This window comes from Pantherophis guttatus, chromosome 1 (genome assembly GCF_059756535.1).
Source record: "Pantherophis guttatus breed Tessera chromosome 1, ASM5975653v1, whole genome shotgun sequence".
NCBI classification, from domain to species: domain Eukaryota; kingdom Metazoa; phylum Chordata; class Lepidosauria; order Squamata; family Colubridae; genus Pantherophis; species Pantherophis guttatus.
In genome coordinates this window covers 127,523,381-127,533,361 of record NC_142063.1, presented here as the reverse complement: position 1 = coordinate 127,533,361, position 9,981 = coordinate 127,523,381, and the positions used below count along the sequence as shown (strand labels likewise).

The 9,981-nt window shown below is 43.9% G+C and overlaps 1 protein-coding gene across 1 annotated transcript in view; it reads left to right on the top strand.

Annotated features, from left to right (window-relative positions):
• The first annotated feature begins 5,890 nt into the window (after window positions 1-5,890).
• Window positions 5,891-9,981, top strand: part of ADCY5 (adenylate cyclase 5) — a 243,840-nt gene continuing 239,749 nt past the window's right edge. Inside the window, exon 1 of the mRNA XM_060687913.2 lies at window positions 5,891-8,722. Coding sequence (XP_060543896.1) covers window positions 7,715-8,722 — 1,008 coding nt within the window. The 5' untranslated portion in view covers window positions 5,891-7,714. The remainder of the gene's footprint in view (window positions 8,723-9,981) is intronic.

Below are 9,981 nucleotides of genomic sequence, written 5' to 3'. Positions count from 1 at the left end.
GTTCAAATTTTAGGGGAGTAGAAGAATGAAGAGAGGACTGAACAAGACGACAAAGTGATGGCAGACTGGGTACAGAAACAAAGTGGGGCAAATTGAGGCATAAGAAAGGATTGAGGTCAAAAGGTTATGGTAAAGATAAAATGGAAAGGATTTGCAGAGCGTAGATGATCTCGGAAGAAAAAGCAAAATAGATGTCTATTTTCAAAAAGCTCCAGAATGGATTTGAGACTGCCTTCCTAGGGAACCTGCTTAATTGAATTCTAACAGATAGCAGAGCAGCACTCTTGACAACCATTCTGATAGGTGGTTGGTTTGCAGAGGTCAAAAAAACTCATTGGTCAGCAACTGCTGTCAATATCAGATACCGTACCTATCTCATTGCTTCGTTCAAATTCCATCCTACTCAGCTATGTCTATACATGGAAAGAAAGTAGCAATTGTGTTTTGAGATGCCATAAATCCCAGAAAATTTTCTCAAATCTCTCAATTGCCATCAAAGTAATTCAAAGGCATCTGATTCTGCCCATGAATAGGTTAAAATACGTCATTCTCAATAATAACTTAGTGAGATGCCTTTGTCTAGAATTAAAGCACCAGGCTGGTCAAGTTCCGCATTAGCCATGAAAGCCAGCTGGGCGACCTTGGGCCAGTCATCTCTTTCAGCTCAACCCATCTCACAGTGTTATTATGGGGAAAATAGGAGGAGGAAGGTGGACCACAACAGAAGGTGTGTTGGTTATGTTTGCCACCTTGAGTTGTTTTTAAAAAATAATAAAAGTGGGGTATAAGCAAATAAATAAATATGCTTTTGTTAGCCTACCAGAATTCCAAATCCTGTGGGAAAAGGTTTAAAGTGATGTTTGCTAAATAGAGTGTGATATTTGGACAGAAATACCTTCCAACACAACTAAGAGCCGTAAGGGAGTTGACTTCTTTTAGCCCACAAAGCTTTTAATAATTCCATTTCTAGGACCAGTTGAAAATTATGGTATTCACCTATCAATAGGAATAATTATCCGTATCAAGTGTCTGTATGTTGAAGTCACTTTTGAAGGCTCTTTTCAAGTATTCAGTCAATTCAAGCTGCATGAAGAATGGAGAAAGAGCTTTCTCTGTTCACCACTTTGCTTATGGAACACTGATCTTGAAGATACTCCATTGAGGTCAGTTTTGATTATTTGGTTCATATACTGCACACAATTATTATACCCAAATATAATTGAATTAGCTTCTAAATAGATTTCTGCACATGCCTGAACAAAGCTTTTCAATTCTATTTGCTCGGGATTATTGCTCAATTGCAGAATTTTGATTATTGGCTTAAAATTTATAAGATCAATTATCAAATCTTTGCAATTAAAAAAATTTGGAAGCAGATGTTTTGAGATGAACACCTATATTGGCAAAGATATTTTCTTGCAACGAGTATGTGAGAAATAGATGATAATGCTTCTCATTGCCAGTTCTTATAGGTAGTTGTAATAACAATGAGAATATGAATGGTAAAATATGTATTTTAAAACTGACAGCTTGTGTGTTTGAGATGTCATAATCAGTTTTTAAACAGACAACTCTAAAATAAAGGAAATATACCTAAAAAGAAAAAATGATAGTGACAATGTTTACTAAATTTCAGATAAAATATAACCAAACAAACAAACAAACACCATGAGTATGTGAAGCACAAAGTATTTCTGAAACAGAAACTACTGTGATTACTGTAGGATATCATATGAAGCAATGTCTAAAAATGCTGGTGTTTGCATAATGAACTGTTTTTTAAAATGTATAGACTACATTTCTAAAATCCTAGTTTTCAATGAACGGTGTATTGTTCAGTTTTGCCTTTTCATATTTATGGCAGATGCTTGACCACCTTCCACTTAAATATAACTAGCCAAAAAAAGCTCACCATTTAACGAGGTAATGAGTTTCATTGAGGAATGTGACATTGTTAAGGTAATTTATCTAACTTTGGCACCAAATGCTCTGTCCTGTTTAGTGGACTAATGGGATGAAAAAGAATTACTGTCCCTGCTTTCCCCAATCTGATCCAGCATCTATCTACATTGGACTGGATCTTCCATTCTCTCTACACAGCATGGTCAGTTTGGAAACTTCTGAAGCTGGAAATGGCTGGGCTAACTCCTTACCCCTTACAGTTCTTTCTCATTAACATTTTATGTAGTGAATAATTTCACATAAAATATACCAGAGGATGTTCAAAATATTCAGAAATCATCCAGTTCAGATGAAGCTGTCTTTAAATAAAATCACAGATTCAAAATGCATACAGAATGTACAAATACATACAGCCTGTTTAGGTTGGCTCACTCGATATGGAACATTTATCAAAAAGCCAACACAGAGACTTGGATAATGGCAGTTTCACTGCTTGTGACCTGATTTGTAGAGGTTAGTGATCGCAGTTGCAGCTGACAACAAAGAAACCCCACAAGCTCACCAGAAGCAGGGCAGAAAGTAGGTCAATTCCTCAGCCCAGGAAACAGCAGCTGTTCCCCAACAGTATGCTCTGGGACATTTATCACGTATTGCATTCAGCCATAAATGGTCTGTTTGGTTATGGTTTGAAGCAATGTTCCCCAATAGAAGTAATTTCCAGATATGTGGACTTCAAATCCCAGAATTCTCAGGAACGGTCTTTTCTGGCTGGGGAACTCTGGGAGTTGAAGTCCACACATCTGGAGTTACCCATTAGGAACACTGGTTTAGAGGAATGTATGTATCAGCTGTAGTAACTTATTTGTACTGTAAGTACAACAGCCCAAGTAATCTCCTTTAAAAAAAAATGTCTACAGTTTTAATGAGAATGTCAAAATCTAGAAAACATTTGCAAGAGTTTATTAATTTATTTTTTTTCCAAATAGAACTACACAGCTGTATCTTTCATGAATCTTCTGCTTTCTATGGATGCAATAATGACCATTTGTATGAAGAGGTTTAGCTCATCATGGCAAATATGGTGCTTAAAACTACAAGAATAGTTCTTTTTTATAGCCAGCATATAGATTTCCTGGCATTTGAGTTGCTATTGTAGTAACCCATGCTGAATTGTGATTTCTAATCTGATCAGAAATCAGGGAACTTTTGTCTTTACCAAACTTGCTCCTGATCATACAACCAGTTGAAGAATGCCAGCTAGAGAGAAGGTTACTAAATACAGGTAGTCAGGGGTGGGCTTCAAAAATTTTAGCAAGAGGTTCTCTGCCTGGTTGCTGGGTGCGCATGGCCATAGTGGGCGTGGCCTAGTCGGCCTCCTGCACCACAGTGGTGGGTGGTGGGCGGGCTCTGGAGGTTTTCCTTGAGCCTCCGGGAGGGCAAAAACAGCCTCTCCAGGCTCTGGAGGCCCTCGAGGCCGGAAATGGGCCCGTTCCCAAACTACCAGTAGGCCCATTTTTCACCCTCCCCAAGCTTCTGCACCCTGCACTTATCTGCATCCAAAACGGGTCGTGTGGGGACTCCTGGGAGGGTGGGGCGGGGTGGGGCGGGGCCAGCCAGGAGTGTGATTTGGGGGTTCTCTGAACCGCACAGAATCTTACCTAGAGGTTCTCCCAAACCCCTGTGAACCCCCATCAGCCCACCCTGCAGATAGTCCATAAGTTACAACCATTTGTTTAGCAACCGTCCAAAGTTATAACAGCATTGAAAAAACTGACTTATGACTGGTCCTTGCACATATGACCATCACAGCATCCCCACAGTAAGATTGCAACTTGTCCCCCATAGCAACAATCGGTAGCTTTTCCAAGGACATTTCAATAATGTCTCTGATTCTGTCCACCAACTTAACCTAGTCTTTTGCTTCTACTCTTTTTTTTTCAGTTTTGCCACATGAAATCAGAGTATGTGAGTATCTGCTTGCCCTTAAGAGAGGGACAGGGCCAGCTTTAGGCAAAAGCCTAGGGCGCCAAAGCTTAGGGCAGGCCTGAACAACTCATAAAAGGAAATGGGTCACATTGATACCTGAAAAAAATAATCATGGGCCCCAAAGGAATAGTTGGCATGCCAGTCATTCTTTGGCAGAAGTGATGCAATGATAGGACTGGAGCTGGTAGTGACACATGGAGGCATTAAAGTTGTTTGGCAGTGGGTCTTTTGGGGCAGAGGTGGCTGCTACAAGTCACAATAGGTTGCTTGTGCAAGTCTTTCTGAATTATTCTAAAAATGCAAATCTTCACATTGGTGGGAGATGATGCCATCAGGCGAAAAGGGTTAGCCTAAGAATGGCCTGTACCTGTAGAGAGTAAAGAGGATGAGCACGATGGAGAGAGGGATGATCCACTGCCAAGGCAAAGAGCAGATAAACATTGCACAAACCCAGAAGGGCTAGAAAGCATCTCAGACACCTCCAGAATTTATATAAAAGTAAAAGAGAGACTCATTGGGACCTGTAAGGTTTTGTTACTGTAGCCAATCTTAATCAAAATAACTTTAGGCACATATGGTTTGTTCTGGTCTTATCTTCCAAGTAATCAGATAGGCCAAGCATAAAACAAACAACAGCAGACCGATTAATTGTGAGGTCCCTAAAGGGGTAAAAATAACCTTGCTATCATCATCATCATCATCATCATCATCCAAATGATTGTTACAGCCTAATTTACTTCTTGTTTACTTCATGTTAACACCGTTGATCAGGGTTCTCATCAAGAACCTGAAATTCATGCAAGTATCACATCTAACTATATATACTACTAAAACTCTAGTTCTCGTAACTTTTAACGGGGCAAAATGGTGCATTGTAAGGCAACTGTTTATGAACCACAGTACCTCAAATGGACTAATTTAAGAATGTGTCCATGAGTTCTGTCCTGTGGAATTGAAATTTTGCAAATTGTATAAAACATTTTATGACAAACATCATAGAACAGTTTATGGTGTGATATAATACAAAATGTCATAAAATATTTTTCATGCTGATGTTTGACTGTTATACAGTTCAATATGTGGCCATTTTGTTATGTGTTTAGGTAAGGAAATATCTTTGAAAGTTTGAGCCAACAGGTCATGGGTTGTCTAGAAAAATATATGCTGATTGAAAATTAGTCTTGTCAAATCCATTCACTTTGGAATTTCTAAATATTTGCTAAATCCTTTTAATATTGCATCAAGAGCTTCAATTACAATAGGTACAACATTTTTTTCTTTCATAATTTTCAAGCTCAATTTGTAAACCATGATATTTTGTTATTTTCTCCATCCCCCCCCCAATCAGCTTCACTGTCTCGAGGCATTGCCACATCAGGGAACTATTCATTCTTTTCCATAACAGTATTATCTGCTATACTGTATTATAGTCTATTAGTTTGATTTCTGAAATTTCACAAAATTTCTATCAGCCCATTTTGCAAAACTTTTTCAGGTACATGATGCCAGTGGTTTTCTGGCAAACAGCGCAACAGAATTTTTAATATAAACTCTAGTGGACAATTTCAGCAATCCTATCACAATGTCATCGTTTATACTGTTTCAACAATTTTACTACGGCCACCCATGAGAGGATCTCCACTTTCACCCTTAATTTTACATAACAGGCATTTGGTGTTCTTGGAAAGGTATTCAGTTTTGGCTTTGATTGTATTACAAGGCTGGTTCTGGAACTGCCATGATTATTTCCCCCTCATTTTCTTTTTTTAAGTGTTCCAGAATTCAACCACAACCACGTTAGACTTTGATGATGATGATGATAATGATGGGTAGCAGGGATCCAGATCAACATTGCCCGCCTCCTAAACTACCCATTGGAGGGAGAAGCCAATCCAGCAGATTATCTCGCGAAAACAACCAATCCTACACCGCGGCGGCCGACCGACCAGCCAATAACCTCAAGACCGAGGCGGAACTCTGCCAGGCGGCAGCTCGGGTGGATGAGGGGCCGTACAAAGGTTGGTTTGAAAGGGGCGGGCTGCTGTTCCCCGCAAGAAGAGCGTGCGAGCGCGGGGCGAAGGCGAGCAGCCGCAGCTGAAACTGGAAGGGAAGCTCCTCCGGCGTGGCGCCCGAAGAGGCCAGGGAGCCAGCCGTACGCGGGAAAGGCCCCTTTTACTCGTGCAAAAAGAACCGGGCAGCCGCTGCCTGGCTGACGTTGTCGGAGGGGAAGGTCGCCTCTCCTCAGCCCGCCGCAGCGCCTTGCACGCTTAGGCACGGAGGTTTAGCGCGGCGGCAGCGGCAGGCGGGCGGTCTCCGAAGAAGTCGCGCCAAAGCAGCTCCTGCGCGCTATCCAACCTTCTCTCCCCCCCCCCACCACCCCTCACCGTCTCCCAGCCCCACAGTTCGCTTATGATTGTGCGTTTTTGCCCCGCCGCTACAGCTGCCGAACGGCTGGTGGTTCCTTGGCTGCAGCGGAGAACGGCGCATCCTCGCGTGGAGAGGCAGCAGCGCAAGCGTCGGCTTTTTGCCGAAGAACTCCCTGCCACCGCTGGCTGAAGCGACGGTCGAAAGAAGGAGCCTCTCGCTTGCTCCGCCTGCGCCCTGCTTCCCCGCTGCCGGCCCTGCCTTCGATCCACCGGAGCCGGATTTCGGGTTCCATCATTCCAAGGGCAAAATAGCGGCGCCCGTCCCGGCAAGCGTCAGCGATCCCACCCACTTGGCTCCCTCCAAAGATGCCCGAGCCGACCCGGTGACCGATTCGCTTCCAATAAATAACGCTTCCAAGTGCCGGCTCTGAGGTTGGGGGTGCTCCGCTCACCCTTCCCACTGCAGCAATGTCGCCGCTGCCTTGAGCAGGAGGAATTGAGGGAGGGGGACTGGCGAGGGGGCTTCGGAGAGGCGGCTGGCTCGCTCGCTCGCCGTTCCTCCGGCCGATCCTTCAGGGCACCCTTCTCGAAACTGGAGGGGATCGGACAATGAGCCAGTCGCTTGCCAGGCGCCTTGGGCGCTGCCTCTGGGGCTGCCCTCTGCCACAGCTGCCCAGATGACCAACGCATAGGCGGGTTGCCTCCAGGCCAAATTATAAAAATGACGATTCTGGATGGTTTTGCTCCGCTTCCTTGGAGAGTAGATCGCGAAGGAATGATGCCGCCTCTTTGAGTTCGTTTTGGACAGCCAGGTCCTTCCGCGGGGAGGAGATCCCGAAAGAGAGAGAGAGAGACATGCCAAGATGCTCCACAGTGATGATTTTACAAAGTTGCGTTCTGGTTGTAGAGTGATTGTGGCTTAAAGCGAGAGGGGGGAAAAAATTCAATACTCCAGGTGCCTTTTCCTCCTCTGTCTCCGTTTTCTATGCATGCCGGTGTGGTGGATTTGAATTCTTGATGCGCCAGCGAACTGCCAAAACCCCGGGGACTTGGGCGGGAAAATGACAGAAGGGGAATCCTTGCCAGAGAGCCCACCTTTCCCTGGGAGGGGAGGGAAACTTGCTTCCCAGCCAGCTCTCTATGTGGCTATATAAATCCTGCATGAGGAAACATTGGACTCCTGGGAAGGGAAGGAGATCCGAGTGGCTTTCCAGCTGGCAACTAAGAGAGATTTGAGTATCCTTGGGGACACTGTTGGATCTGGTTCTGGATTTGAGATTTGGTTTCCTGCCCTTGCTTCCACCCTCCTGTTCATTGGTGGAGTGATGCTGTTTGGAAGAGCCGGAGAGATGCTGTTTGGTTCTGTGCCATGAACCACCCAATGTCTTCTGGTTGATTTCCCTCCCACCCTCTCCTGCTTTCCTGGAATTCCTGCCCTTCCTCTGCTGCCCCAGCAGGGCATGTCCCGCTCCAACAGTGTAAGCCCTCCGGGGTTTGGCGTTCCGGCTGTGCCCAGGGGTGGAGGGGCAGAACCACATCGCTCTGCCTGGGGAGAAGCTGAATCCAGAGCCAATGGCTACTCCTACCCTCTCCCTACCAGGGCCTCAGTCAAGGAATCTTCCAGAATGGCGAGCAGGTGGAGGAATGAGGAGGAGTATGATCTGCCAGGTAGCAGGAACCATGGGGTAAGTGGCTGCAGGATGATGAGCTTCAGGTCCAAATCTGCTTGGCAGGATCGTAGTGGAGACAAGAGCCAGCACTCCTGTCGGGCAGGAGATCCCTCCCTTGCCCCAAGTCCGAGACACTATGGTAGTGAGCTGGGTGAGGTGCGCCCACGTTCTGTGGAGCTGGGACTCGAGGAGAAACGGATCAAGGCCAAGATCGACGAGTTGGAGGAGGAGGAGGAGCAGGGGGGTGATGAAGGGGGGTCCGAGATGATCTTCTCAATGGGCAGTTGTTGTGGAAGCCTGCTGCAGATCTTCAGGTCTAAGAAGTTCCAGTCAGAGAAGTTGGAGCACCTCTACCAGCGGTACTTTTTCCGTCTCAACCAGAGCAGCCTGACCATGCTGATGGCAGTGCTAGTCTTGGTGTGCCTGGTCATGCTGCTCTTCCACACTGTTCATGGCCACTACCAAGTGCCCTACGTGGTGGTGCTGTCCCTGGCCATCCTGCTAATGGTGTCCCTGGGGGCTGTCTGCAACCGTAATGATTTCCACCAGGACCACATGTGGCTCATGTGCTACTCTGTCATCCTTGTGGTGTTAGCTGTGCAAGTGGTTGGCTGCTTGCTAATGCAGCCCAGAAGTGCCTCAGAGGGCATCTGGTGGACCATCTTTTTTATCTACAGCATCTACACTTTGCTACCCATCAGGATGAGGGCAGCAGTCATCAGTGGTGTGGTATTGTCTGCCATCCACTTGGCCATTTCTCTCAAAATCAATGCAGAAGACAAAGTCTTATTAAAGCAGGTAAGGCTGAGATGTTGGGTGTATGGCTGCTAATTCGGACTGAGAACTTGCAATACCTGGGGGTTGTTTTTGGAAGTGCCTGGCTCCCTGTCGTTTAATTTCCTTGCATTTCTTTTTATTTATATGTCTAATTGGCCTTAACTGAACACTTGGGAAGGGGGTTGGGGTATGGATTATTTGGCCAATAGGAAAGAAACATAACCTCTTGCTGTTAAAGAATTATATGGATTTGATTATTGATACAATACTCTGGTACTGCTAATTAAAGAGGTTAAAACAGTTGGGAAATACATCTTTACTATGGTACCAAGAACTGCTCTGTGTTCTGTGGCAATTGTCAGAAATTTTTGTTTTTCAGTGACATTCCACAAAGTTGTGGAGGCAAAAAATGCTTCTAATAAGTATATTGCATAGTAAACCTCCCAAATTAGTTTGTTGCTCTGGAAGGAAATTTTCTTTCTGATAAAAAAGCAGTTTCCTCTTTGCGTGGGTGTAGGGAGGATTTTGTTTATAGTTATGTCACTATTGTCAAAACCAGAGAATAAAACATGATTTCATCTTGAATGTTATATATATATCGTTCTTATATTTAAACTTTCATTTCGCGAAGGTAGGAATCAGGTGCTTAGATTCCTCTAGGGTATCAGTTTATAACTAAAGAGAAAGTTTGATGTTACATCAGTTGAATATGTTATACAGGACTGTATTTTAGGGGCTTTGTTCTAACTTCATCTCACTTTGCTCATGCATATTTATTGACTGCCCCCCCCCCCAGTATTTTTATTTGGGAATTAATACCAAAGTATACCATATCTGTGCTGCAAAAATAATAATAGCCATTAGTCTGTAAAAAAATTTTTTTGTTCATATGATTTTACTATCATTTAGTTTACATCTAGATATTTTCAATTCAGACAGTGAAGCCCTTAAGCTGTGCTGTGAAAGATTCCTTAAAGCATGACTGTAGTTTTGTGATTAGTTCATTTAATTTTCTCCTATTAGCATGAAAATTAAATAGTAACAGTAACAGAATGGCTTTTTTCATATTTTTTGGAAGAACCATCTTGTGGAATAATATCACCTGTATAGGTGCTACATGAAACTTACTAAGGGAATTGTTAAAGTTATGCAGTTTTGCTGAAATAACTCTTTGGCAGACCATTTCTTAATTTTACAATACTTTCATCTTTGTTAAACAAAATTAGTTGACAAAAAAGGCAAGGAGGGCTGTCATATCTTGCCTCCATCTTTTAAACTTA